Source organism: Giraffa tippelskirchi, chromosome 11 (genome assembly GCF_054371585.1).
Source record: "Giraffa tippelskirchi isolate mGirTip1 chromosome 11, T2T-mGirTip1v1.2.pri, whole genome shotgun sequence".
NCBI classification, from domain to species: domain Eukaryota; kingdom Metazoa; phylum Chordata; class Mammalia; order Artiodactyla; family Giraffidae; genus Giraffa; species Giraffa tippelskirchi.
Window position 1 is genome coordinate 66,751,666 of NC_137285.1, and position 20,319 is coordinate 66,771,984.

Below are 20,319 nucleotides of genomic sequence, written 5' to 3' on the forward strand. Positions count from 1 at the left end.
AGAGATCTCTCGTCTTCCACACTGTTTTTTTCTCTATTTCTTTGCATTGTTCGCTAAGAAAGTCTCTTTATTTCTCCTTGCTATTCTCTAAAACTCTGCATTCAGTTGGGAATATCCTTCCCTTTCTCCTTGACTTTCACTTTTTTCTCAGCTATCTATAAAGACTTCTCAGACAACCACTCTGCCTTCTTGCATTTCTTTTTCTTTGGGATGATTTTGGTCATTGCCTCATGTACAATATTATGAACCTCCACCCACAGTTATTCAGGTACTCTGTCTACCAGATCTAATCCCTTGAATCTATTCATCAACTACTGTATAATCATAAGGGATTTGATTTAGGTCATATTTGAATGCCCGAGTGGTTTTCCGAACTTTCTTCAAGTTAAATCTGAATTTTGCGATAAGGAGCTCATGATTTGAGCCACAGTCAGCCCCAGGTCTTCTTTTTGCAGACTGTATAGAGTTTCTCCATCTTCAGCTGCAAAGAATAGAGTCAATCTGATTTCAGTATTAACCATCTGGTGATGTCCATGTGTAGTCATCTCTTGAGTTGTTGGAAGAAGGTATTTGCTATGACCAGCATGTTCTCTTAACAAAACTGTGTTAGCTTTTGCTTTGCTTCATTTTGTACCCTGAGGTCAAACTTGTCTCTTCTGGTTATCTCTTGACTTCCAACTTTTGTATATCAATCCTCTAAGATGAAAAGTACGTATTTTTTGGTGTGAGTTCTAGAAGGCATTGTAGATCTTCATAGAACCAGTCAACTTCAGTTTCTTCATCATCAGTGGTTGGGACACAGACTTGGATTACTGTGATGCTGAATGACTGCCTTGGAAATGAACCAAGGTATTCTGTCATTTTTGAGATTGCGCTCAAGTACTGCATTTCATACTCTCCTGTTGACTACAAGGGCTACTCCACTTCTTCTAAGGATTCTTGCTCCCAGTAGTAGACACAATGGTCATCTGAATTAAATTTGCCTTTTCCCATCCATTTCAGTTCACTGATTTCTAAGACGTCAATGTTCACTCCTGCCATTTCCTGTTTGACCAAGGACCAATTTATGGACCTTGATTTATGGACCTAACATTCCAGGTTCTTATACAATATTGTTCTTTATAGCATCAACTTTCCTTTCACCACCAGGCCCATCCACAGCTGAGCATCATTTCTGCTTTGGCCCACCTGCTTCATCTTTTCTGGAGCTATTACTAATTGCTCTTCGCTCCTCCCCAGTAGCATACCGCACACCTTCTGACCTGGGGAGGCTCATCTTCCACTGTCATATCTTTTTGTCTTTTCATACTGTTCATGGGGTTCTCCTGGCAAGAATACTAGAGTGTTTTGCTACTACGTCCTCCAGTGGACCACGATTTGTCAGAACTCTTCACTATGACTCGCTTATCTTGGGTAGCCCTGCACAGCATGACTCACAGCTTCACTGATAAGCCCCTTCACCACGACAAAGTTGTGATCCATGAAGGGGTGATACTCTTAGCTATAATTCAAATGAGAAACAGTCAAGGTAAGATCTTCCAGTTTTCTGACTTAGGAGGGGAATCTGAAGGCAAACCCTGAAGCAGCATAGCAGGTGCTATGCTGGTGGGCAATCAGCAATGCCACGAAAGAGAAGACAAAAACAGAAGCGAATTCACTCACTACCATCCATTCTTCACATCTTTGAAATGTTTAATGATTCTATCCATGGTCAATAAATACCACCTAATAGGAAATCTATCACAAGTGCTTACGATACCCTATAGAAGATTATAAGTTAAATTGAGACTGTTAGCTTCAAAATGTCTCTTAAATTTTCTTAAATAAATGAGTTTGCTTGGGTTATGGCTCTTCCCAACTACTCTATCCTTCAAGGAATGTTTTATATTCTACTTTAGTACAACATGAAAACAAAAGAAGCTGATTATGTTTTACTATAGAAACATATGTATATATACACACACATATAAGTTAGGAATAAAAAAAAAATCATACCCTGTGCAATTTCCTAAAACCTTTTAAAAAACAGTAATATGCAATATAAAGCTATGAAGTGAAAGAAAGCCAGCCTCATTTCATTCAGTTTATTGTTTATTCACTTGCGACCTAAGAAACAAAGTACAAATAACCAAAGAAGAGCCACAACTCAGTGTTTTCATAGATGCAAAACAGATACAATCCTAGTAGTGATCTCTGTCTAGGATGTCTAAAAGTCCTAAATGAAAACTACAATAAGCAATCCCTTAAGACAGACCTCAGGCTCTTATGCTTATCCTATCTTCTAGAATGTAAAAATGCTATTATAACTGAACAACTAAATATTTACAACTTCTGTGTGCTATACAGGCAAACATTCAAACTGCTTCAATGATTTACTAAAAAGTTTCAACTCCTAAATGTAACTTAAAGACCAATATTTGTTGCTGTTATTTAGTCATCAAGTCATGTCCAACTCTTTTGAGACTCCAAGGACTATAGCTCACCTGGCTCCTCTGTCCACGAGATTTCCCAGGCAAGAATATTGGAGTAGATTACCATTTCCTCCTCCAATGGATCTTCTTGATTCAAAGATCAAACCCACATCTCCTGCTTAGCAGGCAGATTCTTTACCACTGAGCCACCACGGAGGCCCAAGGATCTATATTAGCTTCCTTCTCAACAAATAATAGATTGGCTCCCACTAACACTCACTGAAACTTTTAAAACACAAGTCCAGTCTTATCCCATATCCTAGAGGACAGTCATTTTTGCTTTCTTTATTTTAAATGCAAAACATTAAATCCTAGAGTTCTCTTCTGGTTACCTCAAAAAGCTCACAGTGTAACGTCCTCAAGTAAAGGTGTACTGGGGATACAGCCTGTCTCTCTGTCTACTCCGTAGGCCCAATACACTCTGTTGCACGTTAAGCACTCCGTAAGGGTTTACTGCTTTGCTTTTGAAAATGTTAGTGTGTTAGTGCTTTGAAAATCTCCTCCCTTTGCCAAGCCACGCCTAGGAAATGTACAGAGCTGACTTCCCCACCAGAGATGTGTTGCTGTACCACTCGCCTTTCACTACACTGAGAGGCTGTTCCTCTGAAATCACTAGCTTTACAATGCTACACCCTTTCTCAGAAACCACTGATTCCCACTGCCCTTGGAATTAAGTCTCAATAAATCACCATTTAAGCCTGCCATAACTTTGACCTTTTCTACAGACTCCCCAGCGTGAACCCTTTTTGATGCACTTTACCAAACAAGACACATTCGGCCCGCCCCCAGTCTGTGCAGTTATCTAGACCAGGAACTGCCTTTCCTCTGCAGTGCTTTTTATGAATCCTACTGCACCCCTCTCAGGCCCAGCCAAAATCACTTCTGTTAATTTCTCTTGTGAGAACCCTCTTCAGAACCCACATTTTGCACACAATCTTCCACCACCGCATTCTCTTCTCTATATCTCCTGCACAAAGGGTATGGGCAATGTCAGACGCTGGCTCTTCTGGCTCCCACACAGCCTTCCAGGCATGCTAGCTGACTTCAAAGGAGAACTAGGTATCTGTAAGTAGTTGTTGAATACACTGTTTAGAAGTGACCACAGGGTTTTTAAACAAAATAATTTCGAGTTATTCAAGCTCATATTGAGATAGGACATAGAGCTATATCTGGGCTTCTGAAGTAAAAGAAATAAAAAACTAGTTTAAAGAAAAGGTAACATTTCACTTTTATAAGCTTAAATTATAATTCTTAATTTAAACTTAAATTAAAATTCCATAACTTACTCCTGGTTCTCCTATTTCCACAACCATACCTTACACCAAGTATAACTGGAAGAACAGTGAGTTGACTTTTACTTCTAAAACTTCACTTTCATCAGTCAAAGGTTCATAAAAACACCCCAGTGTACAGCTGACGTTCTACCTATTAGCAGTGACAGCCCAAAAGCAGAATGGTGAGAACAAGAAGTTCTCCCTTCCCAGAAGTCAGGAAACTACTCTCAGCTACCCATTTCTGGCAGCAGGAAGTTGATGCAATAGGAAATAACTACAGATTTTCAGCTGTACAAGCAATAGACTTCTTTAGAGTTTTTTAAGAATTACATGAAATTGGCAATAAGGGGTAAAAGAAAAGGGTATGACATTAAAAAAAAAAAAGTTCTAATGAGCCCCAAAGAGAGTTCATTTTTTAAAACACTAGTGGTCAGTGATTTCATTTAAACAATCCCTACTGTGGACCTGGCAGTCAAGATTCAGCTATTCAAAGCTTATCTTTCTTTCTGAAAACCAGTATCAACTATTAGCCTGCTTATATGCTAGCTACTGAAATGGTACAACACAAAGAACAAAAACATACTGTCCACAGCCACACAGTTCACCCCTAAAATGGGACAAACAGTTGAATGAAGGGTAAAGCTAAATAATCCTTGAACGAGACAAGGGCACCATACAACCTGCAGGGAAACAGGAGGAAAACCTCACAGGCTAAGATAATGTCAGGGAAGCAATGAAACTTAGACTGCACTCCATCCACTCCCCTCATATAGTTATGGCTCGAAGAAGTAAAGCAACCGGCAAGGCCAAAGACTTTGTCTCAAAACTTGGGTCATCTTCCTCAGGGGAAGGTGAGCTAGGTGTGGCCTTCCGTGTAGGTGAGTGAGTCAGACCTTCGTCAACAGGGGCCTACATACACGTAAGTGAAAAACCAGGCTACTAATCCTGTAGGAGCTGGGGGAAAGGTAAGAAGAACAGGCCTATTAAAAGTCAACCTTTATAGACTTTTCAAAGAAAAAAATGTCTCAACATAACCAGACTATTTTTCTTACTTTTATTTCAATGTCACTTAATAACTATCACATTTTATATCCCAATAACTATTTTTCAACCAGACTGACTGAAACAGCAGGGTCAGACCTGCTGGATTATTTCAACTATGTTTTCTCCCCAAAACTAAGTGAAAACCTACTGACTGAAACTGATGTCAAAGCAGCACTAGGAAACAAATCAAATATCCAATATTCAGTTTAACTTTCCCTCATCTTTCTCTCTCCAATCCACTCTCCACCCAGCAGCCAATGTGTTTTGTTCAAAATACAAATCTGATCATCCCACATCCCTGCTTAAAACTCTAAATTGCTTTTCCCATGGCAATTCCTGATAAAGACCAAAATGCAGAAAGCTCTAAGAATGCTGGCCTTCACGAACTCACTCAGGCTCCTCTCTTGCCATGATACCCCACCCACCTGACTCCAGCTACCCATTAGTCCCCACAGGAGGCTGGCTCTCTCCCAGCACAAGACTTGGATATTGCCATTCTCTATGCCTAACTTCATTTCCTTATTTCTCTCTTCCTTCTGATTGCAGCACAATCATTCTTATCTTCTCAGGGAATATTTCCCTTACCACTGTTATCTACCTTCACAGCCCTCAATGTAGCAGTTACTGCCACTAAAATTTGAAGTAAATTATTTGTATGATTGTTTCATTAATGCCTGCCTCCTACAATCAATCATAAGCCCCATGAAGGCAGCAGCCATGTGTTTTGGCTCATCACTGTTATCTCCAACACCCAGCAGATGAATATCCATTGAATCACAAACTTAAAGAAGCAAACAAATGATGGAACAAAAGAAAGGATCGCCTTTCAAAACATAGCACAGATTAAAGGAAAGTTTAAGTCACTCCCTTCTTAGCTCAAGCTTTCAAATATATGTGCTTTCACAAAGGAAATGATGGGAAAATACATACCTTTCACAAAATGCTAGGGAAATAATACCAAGACTGTTCATTCATAACAGTCTTCTAATTAAAAAAGCTACTCATTTTTCATTCAACACTTAAAGTCACTCTTTTCAGTGCAGTGACTCAAGTATTTGAGAATACTTTAGCAATGGGCAGGTCACTACTGCCTAAAATCACTAACACTACCACCACCATCATTAAAGAGAGAGTTATATTTTTCTCTGTCTAAAAACTTTCCCATATTTCATGCAATGGAAACAAGTAAGCAGGGGTAGAAAGACTGATATCAGACAAAACAGACTTTAGAACAAAGTCTATAATAAAAGACAAAGAATGGCATTATATAATAATAAAGAGATCATTATAAGAAGACGATGTAATACTCATTAACATATATGCACCTAACACAGGAGCACTTAAATATATAAAGCAAATATTAACAGACACAAAGGGAGATATGATGATAATATAGTAATAGTAGGGGACTTTAACACCCAATTGACATCAGTAGACAGATCATCCAGACCAAAAAATCAGTAAGGGAACAGCAGTCTTAAAAACCACATTGGATGTAATGGATATCTGAAAGACATTCCATCCAAAACACCAAAATGCACATTCTTTTTAGTGCATTTAGAATGTTCTCCAGGATGGATCACATGTTAGGCCACAAAACAAGTCTTAAAACTCTGACAAGATACAAACCCAACCAAGCAAGTTTTTTGACCAGAACAGTGTGACACGAGAAATCAAATACATGGGGAAGGAGGTGGGAGGTATATTCAAGTGGGACGGGACACGGGTAAACCTATGGCTGATTCACGTTGATGTTTGGCAGAAACCAACACAGTACTATAAAGTAATCAGCCTTCAAAAAAAAAAACAAATAAATTTTTTAAAAAAGAAATCAAATACAAAAGAAAAAGTGTGAAAAGCACAAATACATGGAGACTAAACATGCTACTAAAAAAAAAAAAAAAAAAAAAAACCAATGAGTCAAGAAAGAAAATCAAAGAGGAAGTCAGAAAATACCTCAAGACAAATGAAAATGGAAACACAACTTCCCAAAATCTATAGAAGGCAGCAAAAGCAGTTTTAAGAGGGAAGTTTATAGTGATACAGGCCTTACTCAAGAAAACAACCTAATCTACACCTAAAGGAATCAGAAAAAGAATTACAAAGACCAGTCATAAGGAAAGAAATAGTAAAGATCAGAGAAAATACTGAGTAAAACAGAGACAAACATACACACACACACACACACACACACACCACACACACAAACCAATGAAACCAAGAGCTGGTTTTGGGTTGTTTTTTTTTTTTGGTTAAAGGAAAATAAAATTGATAAAATTTCAGCCAGGCTCACTACCAAGAGAGAATTCAAACAAAAAACTTAAAGAGGAAAAATAACAATCCATATCACAGAGATACCAAAAAATCTTAAAAGAATACTGAAAATAGTTATATATAACAAATTAGATAACCTAGTAGAATGGACAAATTTCTAGAAACATACAACCTTCAAAGACTGAATTAAGAAAAATCTAACAATTTCAACAGTGAAACTGAATCTGTAAAAAAAAAAAAACAACAACTTTCAGCAAAAAAACAGTCCAAGACATGATGGCTTCACAGAAGAATTCTACCAAATATATCAAGAAGAAAGAGCTAATACCTATCTTTCTCAAATTATTCCAAAAAACTGAAAAGAACGGAACACTCCCAAAATGATTCTATGAGGACACCATTACCCTGATAACAAAACCAGAAAAAGACACTACAAAAAAAGAAAATTATAAGCTAATATGTCTGATGAATATAGATGCAAAATATCCTCACAAAGTGTTAACAAATCAAATTCAACAATATAAATAGGATCACATACCAAGATTAAGTAGAATTTATTCCAGGGATGCAAGGATGGTTTAATATCCATAAGTCAATGTGATATACCACATTAACAAAAGGAAGGATAAAATTCACATGATCACCTCAATAGATACAAAAAATGTATTTGACAAAATTCAACATCTATTCAGTATAAAAAAATCTCAGCAAAGTGGGTAAAGAAACATATCAACATAATTAAGGCCATTTATGATAAATCTTCAGCCAATGATTAAAGCTGAAAGCTTCTCTAAAATTAGTGACAAGAATGTTCACTCTTGCTACTTCTATTTAACATAGTATTGTAAATCCTAGTCACAGCAATTAGAAAAGAAAGGGAAATAAAAGGACTCTAAATTGGAAGGGAAAAGGTAAAACTGTTACTACTTGCAGGTGACATGATACTATACATAAAAAACCCTAACATCTCAAAGAATTTGGGATGAGGACCTGGGCCTTGGGGAGGGAGCATAAAGAAGGAAAGGTTTCCACACACATGGGAATCCCCTCGCAAGTACAAACTAGGAGAACTTTGGAGCCTCAGAGGGCAGTGCAACAGCAGGTGCTTAAAAGGCAAAACAGAATTCAGCACAGAGATCAGTGCTGACCAGCACTTCCAAGCCTGAAACACATGTCTCCATGGCCACTGGTGAGAGGAGGCTGGGTACTGAGGGTTAGGCTTCAGGGGTCGGGTCCCAGGAAGAGGACTCAAGCTGACTCCTGTGAAGATACTCTGAACAGGGTAGTACAACAAAGCTGAGAATCCAGGGAAAAGCCTGCACCTGCTGGAGACGCAAGGGATCACTGTCACAGGGACACAATAGCTCTGCCAGCACACAGACAGGAGGACTTGGCCTCGCCAAGTGTCATAGATGGGAGAAGCCACGGCTGTGAACTGCAACCCCAGAGGTAGAAATGTTGACTAGCCGCCACCAAAGAAGGGAACGAGTACCAGAGGCAGGACTAGCCATGACTTCAATCTGCCATCCCAGAGGAGGAATGCAGGGCACTTGGCCACCACCAAGAGTACCAGGGGCAATGGAAAAGACATCACTGCGGTCCCAAACCACCAAGCTATGAGCAGGCACAGGTCATTATCCACACATTCCTGGGAGCCTATGCAGATATGCTCTGCCAAGGGACCCACGACACAGGGCCAATTGCCCTCAGGGAGTCCATGACCTGCCTCAGACTGAAGAATTCCCCCAGGACTCAGCAACAGCAGGCACACCCCACAAACCCCAACCGTGTCTCCTGCACCCCTCCATCTCCTCAGCCCGAGTAAACAACTGAACCCTAGTAAGTAGCAACTTTCTGCCCCTCTCGTATGGGCAGGAAACAGACACAGGAGGGGAGGCTACAAGCAGAGGTGGGTTCAAAATCAAAGCTGTGTGATCTAAGAGGGAAGGAACTCCTTCCTGCAGCCACAGGGACAGCAGATTAAATCCCCACAATTAGTTTGAGCCTGTGGACTTTGGGGGCAACTGTAGACTTTGGAAGCAACTACAAGCTGCCATAAGACCAGATCTGAGTCTGAGCTGACCCCACAGCAGGTCCAGAGAACTTCCTAGAAACACTGGAGGACTTCCTGAGTCAGCAGATTGGCGGGAACTCACTGTGTGATGAGGACAATGGAGGACATTCTCACTACTGCTCTCTGTATACATAAATAATTTTTCTTCTTTTGTCTTTTTCATACTGCTACATTGTTACTCCCTTTTCATTAGTCCTTTAATTTTGGTTTTACTTATTACTCTTTTAAATGTGTCTATTTTAAAATTGTTTTATTTCTATTTTTACAGTACTCTCATTATATTGCATTTTTACCCAGGTTTTTGGTTTGGTACTTTGGCTAGTCTAATTTTAAGTATTTGTTTTCACTTATGGATTTATTGACTAGACTGTTCTCTTTCATTTTTTAGTTCCTGTTTCCATTTTTTTTTCTTTCTCTCCCCTGTTCTCCTTCTGAGTATATGAGTTTATGAGTGTGTGAGTTTATTTAGCTGTTTCTTTGACCCTTTCTCATGGGGTTTTGTTTGTCCGTTCCTTGTATGACTGTTGACTTCCTTTTGTTTTGTTTTCTTCTTTCTTTTCAAGTCCCTTTTTTTCTCCTTCTCCTCTGAGCTGTACAGCTTGTGGAGTCTTGGTGCTTACAGTAAGGCGCTGGGCCTGGACCTCTAAAGTGGGAGACCCAAGTCCAGGATGCTGGACCACCAGAGAACTCCCAACCCCATGGGATATTAGCTGGCCAGGGCTCTCCCGAAGGTTTCCATCTCAACACTAAGACCATGGCCCACCCAACAGCCAGCAAACTCCAAAGCCAGATGCCTCACATCAAATCATTACCAAAACAGGAACAGAATCCTGCCCATTAGCAGACAGGCTGCCCACAGACATGCCAAGCTGACAGATATCCCAAAGCACAACAATGGAAACAGCACTGCCTTTCAGAGAGACAGTATCCAGCTCAAAGCAATACAACACAGGCACTACTTCACTCAACCAAGAAACCTTCACAAAAGCAGAATAAGTGAGGAAGAAGAATGAATAAGTGAGCTGGAAGACAGTATACTGTAAATAACTGAAGCATAGCAGAATAAAGAAAAATGAATGAAAAGAAAGGAGGACAGCCTCAGAAACCTCTAGGACAACATTAAATGCACCAACATTTGAACTAGAGGGGTACCAGAAGAAAAGAAAAAGAAAGAGAATGAAAAAATATCTGAGGAGATTATAGTCTAAAACTTCCCTAACGTGGGAAAGGAAAATAGCCACCCAAGTCCAGGAAGCTCAGAGTCCCATACAGGATAAACCCAAAGAGAAACACGCCAAGCCACATACTAATCAAACTCACAAAAACTAAACACAAAGAAAAAATATTAAAGCAGAAAAGTAAAAGCAATAAATAACATATAAGGGGATCCCCATAAGAATAACAGCAGATATTTCAACCAAACTCTGCAGGCCAAAATGGAGTGATAGGATATACTTAAAGTGAAGAAGGGAAAAAACCTACAACCGAGATTACTGTACCCAACGATGATCTCATGCAGATTAGATGAACAAATCAGAAGTTTTACAGATAACCAAAAGTTAAGAGAATTCAGCACCACCACACCAGCTTTAAAACAAATGCTCAAGGAACTTCTCTAGAGAGGAAACACAAGAAAAAGAAAAGAATACAAAAACAAACCCAAAACAATAAAGTGAAAGGTAAAAGCATCATATACATCATTACCTTAAATTTAAACAGATTAAAGGCTCCAACCAAATGACACAGACTGGCTGAATGGAAACTGAAACACGAATTGCATGCTGTCTACAGGAGAGCCACTTCAGAACTGGTCACATACAGACTGAGAGTGAGGGACCGAAAAGAGTCCACGCCAAAGGGAAACAAAAGAGAATACAGCATCAATATGGCATCAGATAAAACAGAATTAAACAAAGACCATCACAAGAGACAAGCGAGGACACTACATCATCATCAAGAAGAGAAGCAACAGGAGCATCATAAACATTAAGGCAAATGCTAACAACTATAAAAGGGGAAGGAAGATAGTAACACAGCAATACCAGGGGACTTTAACGCCCACTCACACCAATGGAGATTATCCAGACAGGAAATTAATAAGGGAACACAAACCTTAAATGACACATTGGACCAGTTAGACTGAATTGACGTCTGCAAGAATTTCATCTGAGAATAATAGGATTCACTTTATTCTCAAATGTACATGGAACATTCTCCAGGACAGATTACATCTTAGATCACAAATCAAGTCTGGATAAATTAAAAAAACCTGAAATTATATCCAGCATTTTTTCTGACTAATATGCTGTAGGGTTAAATATCAACTAGAGTAAATAAACTGTAAAACACAAACACACGGAGGCCAAACAATATGCTTCTGAATAACCAAGAGATCACTGAAGAAATCAGAGGAAATCAAAGAATACCTAAAAACAAATGACAATGAAAACATGACAACTCAAAACCTATGGGAGAGTAAAGGCAGCGCTGAGAGGGAAGTTTATAGCAATACAGGCCTACTTCAAGAGACAAGAAAAACATCAAATAAACAACCTAACCTTGCACCTACAGGAACAAGAAAAATAAATAACTCCCTTTTAATAGAAGGGGAACAAATCATGAACATCAGAGCAGAAATAAATGAAAAAGAAATGGAGACAATACCAAAGGTCACTAAAACTAAAATGCTATTCTTTCAGAAGATAGACAAAACTGACAATCTATTATCCAGATTCATCAAGAAAAAAAGGGAGAAGACTCAAATCAATAAAATTAAAAATTAAAAAAAAGTCACAACAGACAACACAGAAATACAAAAGATCATAAGAGACTAGTACAAGCAATAAAATGGACAACATGGAAGAAATGGACATATTATCAGAAAAGTATATTCCTCCAAGACTGAATCAGGTGGTGGTGGTGGTTCAGTTGCTAGGTCATGTCTGACTCTTGCAACCCCACGGACAGTAGCCTACCAGGCTCCTCTGTCCATGGGATTCTCCAGGCAAGAATACTGGAATGGGTTGCCATTTCCTTCTCCAGACTGAATCAGGAAGAAATAGAAAATACGAAAAGATAAATCACAAGCACTGAAATTGAATCTATGATCAAAAATCTTACAACAAACAAAAGCCCAGGGCCAGACGGCTTCACAGGTGAATTCCACCAAATATTTAGAAAAGAACGAACATGTACCTTGCTCAAACTGTTCCAGAAAATAACAGAGGAAGGAAAACTCCAAAACTCATTCTCTATGAGGCCACCATCATCCTGATGACCAAAACCAGACAAAGATACCATAAAAATATTATAGGCCAGCATCACTGATGAACATAGGTGCAAAAACCTTCAACAAAATTCCTGCAAACAGAATCCAACAACATGTTAAAAGGATCATACAACATGATCAAGTGGAGTTTATCCCATGCATCCAAGGAATTGTCAATATACACAAATCAATCAATGTGATACACGATATGAACAAACTGAAAGATAAAAAACATATGATCATCTCAATACATGCAGGAAAAGCTTTTGACAAAATTCAACAACCATTTATGATTAAAAAACATCTTCAGAAAATTGGCACAGAAGGACCCTACCTCAATATAATAAAGGCCATATAAAACAAATCCACAAAAACACTATTCTCAATGGTGAAAAACTAAAAGCATTTCCTCTAAGATTTGGAATAAGACAAGGGTGCCCACTCTCATCACTATTATTCAGTATAGTTTTGAAAAGTCCCAGACACAGCAATCAGAGAAGAAAAAGAAATAAAGGGAATCTGTATTGGAAAAGAAGAAGTAAAACTCTCATTGTTTGCATGTGACATGACACTATACATAGAAAAAACCCCAGGTTTGAAACCAGAAAACTACCAGAGCTAATCAATGAATACAGTAAAGTCACAGGATATAAAACTAATACAGAGAAATCCCTTGCATTTCCGTACACTAACAATGAAAAATCAGAAAGAGAAATTAAGGAAACAATTCCATTCACCACTGCAACAAAAGAGTAAACTATCTAGGAATAAACCTACCTAAAGAGACAAAATATCTGTATACAGAAAACTGTTTAAGACACGGATGAAAGAAATCAAAGACAACACAAACAGATGGAGAGAGATACATGTTCCTGGATTGGAAGAATCAATATTATGAAAATGACTGTACTTCTTAGAGCAATCCAGATTCATTGCAATCTCTATCAAAATGCCAATGGTATTTTTCACAGAACTAAAACAAAAAATTTCACAACTTATATGGAAACACAGAAGACCCTCAAATTGCCAGAGCAATCTTGCCAAAGAAAAATGGAGCTAGAGGAATCAAGCTTCCTGACTTTAGCCTATGCTAAAAAAATACTGCCATTAAGACAGTATAGTACTGGCACAAAAACAGAAATACAAACTAATGGAACAAGATAGTAAGCCCAGAGATAAACCTACACACCTATGGGTACCTCATCTTTGATAAAAATGGCATTAATATAACAATGGATTAAAGTTTCTTCAATAAGTGGTGCTGAGAAAACTGAACAGCTACATATAAAAGAATGAAATTAGAACACTTCCTAACACCATATACAAAAATAAACTCAAAATGGATTAAAGACTTAAATGTAAGGTCAAAAACTATACAGTTCTTAGAGGAAAACATAGGCAGTCCATGCTTTGACATAAATCACAGCAAGATCCTCTCTGACCCACCTCCTAGGGTAATGGAAATAGAAACAAAAATAAACAAATTGGACCTAATTAAACTTAAAAGTTTTTGCACAGCCAAGGAAACAATAAGTAAGATAAAAATCAACCCTCAGAATGGGAGAGAATAATTACAAATGAAGCAACTGACAAAAGATTAATCTGCAAAATATATAAGCAGCTCATATAACTCATTATCAGAAAAACAAACAGCCCAATCAAAAAGTGGGCAGAAGGCCTAAACAGACATTTCTCCAAAGAAGACATACATATGGCTAATAACACTTGAAAAGATGATGCTCAACATCACTCATTATTAGAAAAATGCAAATCAAAACTACAATGAGGTTACATTACCTTACACCTATCCAAATGACCATCATCAAAAAAAACTAGAAACAATAAACGTTGGAGAGGATGTGGAGAAAAGGGAAGTCTCTTGAACTGTTGGTGGGAATGCAAATTGGCACAGCCACTATGGAGAGCGATATGGAGATTCCTGTAAAACTAGGAATAAAACTACCATATGACCCAGCAATACCACTACTGGGCATATATACTGAGGAAATCATAATTCAAAAAGACATATATACCCCAATATTCACTGCAGCACTATCTACAGTAGCCAGGACATGGAAGCAACCTAGATAAGACGTGGTACATACATACAATGGAGTAGTATTCAGCCATAAAAAAACCAAATTTGAGTCAGCCATAGTGAGATGGATGAACCCAGAGCCTGTTATAGAGAGTGAATTAAATCAGAAAGAAAAAAACAAATACCATATATCAACACATATATATGGAATCTAGAAAAACAGTACTGATGAAGAACCTATTTACAGAGAAGAAAAGGAGATGCGGATGTAGAGAACAGACTGGTAGACACAGTGGGAGAAGGAGAGGGGGCAAACTGGCAAAGCAGCACTGACATATATATAGTATTATACATAAAACAGATAACTAGTGGGAAGCTGCTGTATTAAAGCAACAGCCCAGCCTGGTTGGTGTTCTGTGACGATCTAGAAGGCTGGACTGAAGGTTTGAGAGATGCTCAAGAGGGAGGGTACACATATATATGTGTATATATATATGATTATGACTGATTCTCGTTGATGTACCACAAAGACCACCTCAAGATTGTAAAGCAATTATCTACCAATAAAGATAAAAATAAATTAATTAAATAAAATCACACCAAAAAAATAAAATGCCTAAGAATAAACTTAACCAAGGAGGTGAAAAAGTTATACTCTGAAAATTATAAAATACTGACAAACAAAAAGAAATAGATGACCCAAAGAAATAAAAGATATCATATGTACATAAGTTTTGAAGAATTAACATTGTTAAAATGTTCACATCATCAAAAGCAATCTATAAATTTAATTCAATCCCTATCAAAATACTCATGACATTTTTCATAGAACTAGAGTATATAATCCTAAAATTTAATGGAACCACAAAAGACCCTGCACAGCCAAAGCACTCTTGAGGGAAAAAAAAAGAAAAAAACTGGAAGTATCACACTCCCTGACTAAAAGGCTATCATCATCAAAACAGCATGGTACTGGCACAAAATCAGACACATAGATCAATGGAACAGAATAAAGAGTCCAGAAATAAAGTCATGCATCTATGGTCAATCTACAACAAAGGAGGGAGGAATACACAAAGTATAAAAACCAGTCTCTTCCACAAGTGGTGCTGGGAAAACTGAACAGTTAACATGTAAGAGAATGAGATCAGAACAGTTTCTCACAGTTCATACAAAAATAAACTAAAAAATGGAGACCCAAAACCATAAAACTCCCAGGAAAAAACATAGGCAGAACACTCTTTGACACAAATTGTAGAAATATTTTTTGGATCTGTTTTCTAAGGCAAAGGAAACAAAAGCAAAAATAAATGGGATCTAATTTTACTCAAAAGCTTCTGCACAGCAAAAGAAATCATTGACATAATGATAAGACAACCTGCTGAATGGGAGAACATATTTGCAAATGATACATCTGATAAGCTGTTATCATTTATATAAATACGTAAACAGCTCATACAATATCAAAAACCTGATTAAAAAATGAGCAGAAAGTCTGAATAGACATTTTCCAAAGAAGATATACAGATGGTCAAAAGACACATGAAAAGATGCTAAACATCTGTAATTTTCATAGAAAAGCAAACCAAAACCACAATGAGATATCATTTCATACCTGTAACAATGGCTACCACCAAAAAGTCTACAAATAACAAATGCTGGCAAAGATGTGGAAAAAAGGAAACACTCCTACACTGTTGGTAGGAATATAACTTGATCCAGTCACTATAGAAAACACTATGGAGGTTTCTCAAACACTTGAAAATAGAACTACCAGCAAGTCCACTCCTGGGTATACATCTGAAGAAAATGAAAACACTAATTCGAAAATGCATGCATTTGAATGTTCACAGCAGTATTACTCATAATAACCAAGACATAGAAGCAGCTCAAGTGTCCGTAACAGTTGAATGAATAAAGAAGATGTGTTTTATCTATACAGTGGAATACTGGATGGTGGTGATATATACGCGTGTGCTCAGTCACGTTCAACTCTGCAACCCTCTTTGTAGCCCATCAGGCTCCTCCGTCCATGGGATTTTCCTGGCAAGAATCCTGGAGAGGGTTGCCATTTCCTCCTCCAGGGGACGTTCCCAACTCAGGGATCAAACCATGTCTTTTGCATTGCAGGCGGAATCTTTACTACTGAGCCACCAGGGAAGACCCCACAATGGAATACTACTCAGTCACACAAAAGAATGAGATTCTGCTATTGACAACAACATGGATGGACCTAGAGGGTATTATATAAGCTAAGGGAAGTAAGTCAGACAAAGAAAAATATTCTACATTTTAACTTATATGTGGAATCTAAAAAAGAAAACAAACTAGTGAATATAGCAAAACAAAAACAGACTCAGGTATAGAAAACAGACTGGTGGTTACCAGTGGGGAAAAGGAAGGGAGAGAAGGGATTGAGGTAGGGGATAAGAAATACAAACTAGTATGTATAGCCTATATATTGTACAGCACAGGGAAATATAGTCATTACTTTGTAGACTTTAAATCGAGTATAATCTATAAAACTGTTGAGAGTCTAAGTTGTACACCTGAAACTAATAACATAAATTAACCATTCAATTAAAAAAATTTTAATAAAAGTTTTCTTTTCATATGCTTTGCAATGATAAGTTAGAAACCCTAGACTAGCCAGTCCAACAGAAATATAATGCAAGTCAGAATTTTCTAGTAATCCCTTTTAAAAATAAACAACTGAAATTAATCTAATAGAATTAAGTAGAATTCTATTTAACCCAAAATATCCAATATTATACAATAAGAAAAATCATTTCAAAATGTAATATTTTTAAAACTTATATTTTATATTTTTTTGTGATAAGTCTTGAAAATCCACTATGTATTTTCCATTTACAGAACTTCTCAATTCAGACTAGCCAAATATGACTAGTGGCTACCATATTGGACAGAGCAGCCTTAAATACCATTCACACTTCTGATAAATTACTTGCTCTTTTCCTTCCTTTAAAAAGATTGCAAAAAAAGCTTTAAATGTTTTCTGTAGCAAACAAAGCAATAATGAGGGACAGGAGACATATTCACCATGCGCTATATGCTAAGTCGCTTCAGTCAGTCTGATTCTGTGCAATCCTATGAACTGCAGACTGTCAGGCTCCTCTATCCATGGGATTCTCCAGACAAGAATACTGGAGTGGGTTGCCATTTCCGTATTCAGGGGATCTTCCTGACCCAGGGATTGAACCCACATCTCTTAAGTCTCCTGCAATGGCAGGCAGGTTCTCTACCACTAGCACCACCTGGGTACCCCTGAACATATAAAACTGAAAAATAAAAGCATGTTAAAGTAATAATACCTTCTTAATTCATTCATGACTTTAAAAGCTTTCTTCATATGCCAAGGATTCACTGTCACCGGGCAGTGTTTTTCAGTATTATCATCTTTTGAATCGAGAGGCTTCTGATGACCCTGATTTGTGCATCTGTACATAAGAGAAAATAACAAAACACAAAAAAAAGATCTTATTAAAGATAGTTTAGTTCAGACTTACCAGGTCACAAGAGATACAATGAACACACCTCTCCCCAACTTGCTTAGAGGAAGTCTCACAGTATATTCCAACATAGGACTAAACAACAATTCAGAACACTTTCTGATGGTCACTGTGATTTTAACAAAAAAAGTAGGTAATTACCTCCCTGGTGTCAAAAGTCTCTCAAAGATGAGCACAGAAAATTCAGTAAAATGGTTCAGCAGATACCTTCAAAAGAAATGCTGAGAAATGATCTTCCCTGTTGGAAATTAACCTGCTTTTCACATTCTGCAGTAGGCCTATTTACAAACCAAGACAGGAACTGGTTCATATTTTATACATACTTCAGAAGCTTAAAATCTGAACTGAACTTTGTTCTCTATTGCAAGGTTATCTACCACATATATTTCAGACCTACTTTAATTCTTTACTGAATATTAACTTACAGGCAGCCTCTGTACTATATTTTTTTCCATTGTTTCTTTAATCCTCATAACTCTGCAAGCTAATTACTACTATTATCACCAAAAAACATATAAAAGACTGAGGCAGAAAATAATTTGGGCAACTTGGTAAATGGTAGAGCTGGATAAGAGTGTGGCCAGTTTGACTCTCAAGTCCATTCTTTTCAGTAATGTTAGATACCATTTCCTGCATTAAGCAGTGGATAGTTAATTGCATAGTTATATGTGTAATTTGTTAAGAGTACAAAGCTATTAGTATGGCTCTGTAAATTAATTATTCTTTCAGGATCTGGGAACCAAAAAATTAACAAATAAAATCAGGGTGCCATTGTGAGGAGGGTTAACCACATATGGGCAGACACAGGAACTTTCTGAGATGGTTGCACAGCTCTAGAAGTTTACTAAGATCACAATTATAATGGTTGAATTTTATGGTATGTAAATTATACCTTAATAAAGCTATTAAATAAAAAAATTAGGATACCAAATTGAGCCTAAAAAAATTCATTCTTGTATATACATCACACACAGAACAAAAGGCAAACATCATTAGTATTGCACCATTTCTCATGCCTCTTCCTTTCCTAAAGATAATTCATTCTTTAAATATTATTTTATTAATTCAGCATCTAATTTTTGGCACTATGTACCAAGCACTATTCTAGGCCCTAGGCCCTAGGAATATTTCAATAAACAAAACAAAAATTCCTGTCTTCATGGAATTTGTAGCTCAGGGTGGGGAGGAGGTAATGATATACACAACAGACCAGTAGACAGCATGTTAGAAAACAACTACGGAAAAAAGAAAATGTGTCGGATAGACAGAGTCAGGAATATGGGGGTGATGGAACTTATAGTATTAAACAGGGTGATCAGGGCAGGCTGAACTGAGAACTGAGATTAGAACAAGGACCAAGAGGTGGGAAATGGCCAAGACGGAAGGAATGCCTAGAGCAAAAGGCCACTATGCACCTCATGTGCTCCAGGACGTGAGTGCAGGGATGGAGAACGGAGCGCAGACTGTGTCTACTCCAAGGCCTCGTATGTGTGTGCGTGCGCGTGTGTCTACTCTGAGGCCTCATGTATGTGCGTGAACACACAGGGATGAGTTACACCTGGCCTAAGAGAAAGAGCTAGTAAGTCTAGAAGCCAAGAGAGAAAGAACAGCCAGACCTGACAGAGGAAAGTGCAGACACTCCTAACAGTATGAGACATATTCTCATAATGCCATTTCTACCACTCTTTCATTAAGAAAACAGTAGGAAAAGGGGAAGTTATGTAGATACATCCAACCTACACAAACTTTCTTACCATGTAACACTGAATACCCACATATGTAGCAAGTTGATGATATTTATATATGCTCCAGGTTTAATTACTTAAGCTTACAACAGAGAGAAAATACAATATTGAGGACTGGCAAAACTATCACATAAGGCCTTTCAATGCTCACAATGGAAACAAAAGCAACTGTGCCCTACAAAGAATATCATTAAGAGCCATGAGTATTTATATTTGCTAAGAAACTGGAAATAAAACTTACTGCATTAAAGAATTCACTTTAAGACAGATACCATTCAACAACCAATGTCTATATTGCTGCTTTCTTAAAGCTATTTTTAGCTCTTGCTTTTCTAATGTACTCCAGAAACTCTGCAAAGAAAAGATTCTATTCAAAAGCTTCAAGGAATGAATAAGGAATAACACTGCTTCTTTTAAGTGTTGTCTGTGTTGAAAGTCCCTTTCAAACGCAGAACCCTGCCAGAGGTCTACATTTCTGACACTAAACTCCTTTCCACAATTTTCTAATTCCTATTTGATTTTGTGTCAGATGGTCTCTGGTTCAGAAGCAGAACTGAGTAACAGAAAATGACACAACATGTCTAAAACTACAAATGCAGAA

The 20,319-nt window shown here is 37.6% G+C and overlaps 1 protein-coding gene across 9 annotated transcripts in view; it reads right to left on the minus strand.

The window, feature by feature from the left end:
* KLHL2 (kelch like family member 2) overlaps window positions 1-20,319 on the minus strand; it is a 151,327-nt gene that overhangs the window by 121,347 nt on the left and 9,661 nt on the right. For 6 of the 9 annotated variants that reach the window (XM_081543926.1, XM_081543927.1, XM_081543921.1 and 3 more), the window contains exon 2: window positions 17,776-17,901. The exons of the other annotated variants lie outside the window; for them this stretch is intronic. Coding sequence is in view for 4 of the 6 variants with exons in the window: in XM_081543921.1 (XP_081400047.1) it covers window positions 17,776-17,901 (126 nt within the window). In the remaining 2 variants the exon portion in view is untranslated. The remainder of the gene's footprint in view (window positions 1-17,775; window positions 17,902-20,319) is intronic. 9 annotated transcript variants of the gene reach the window in all.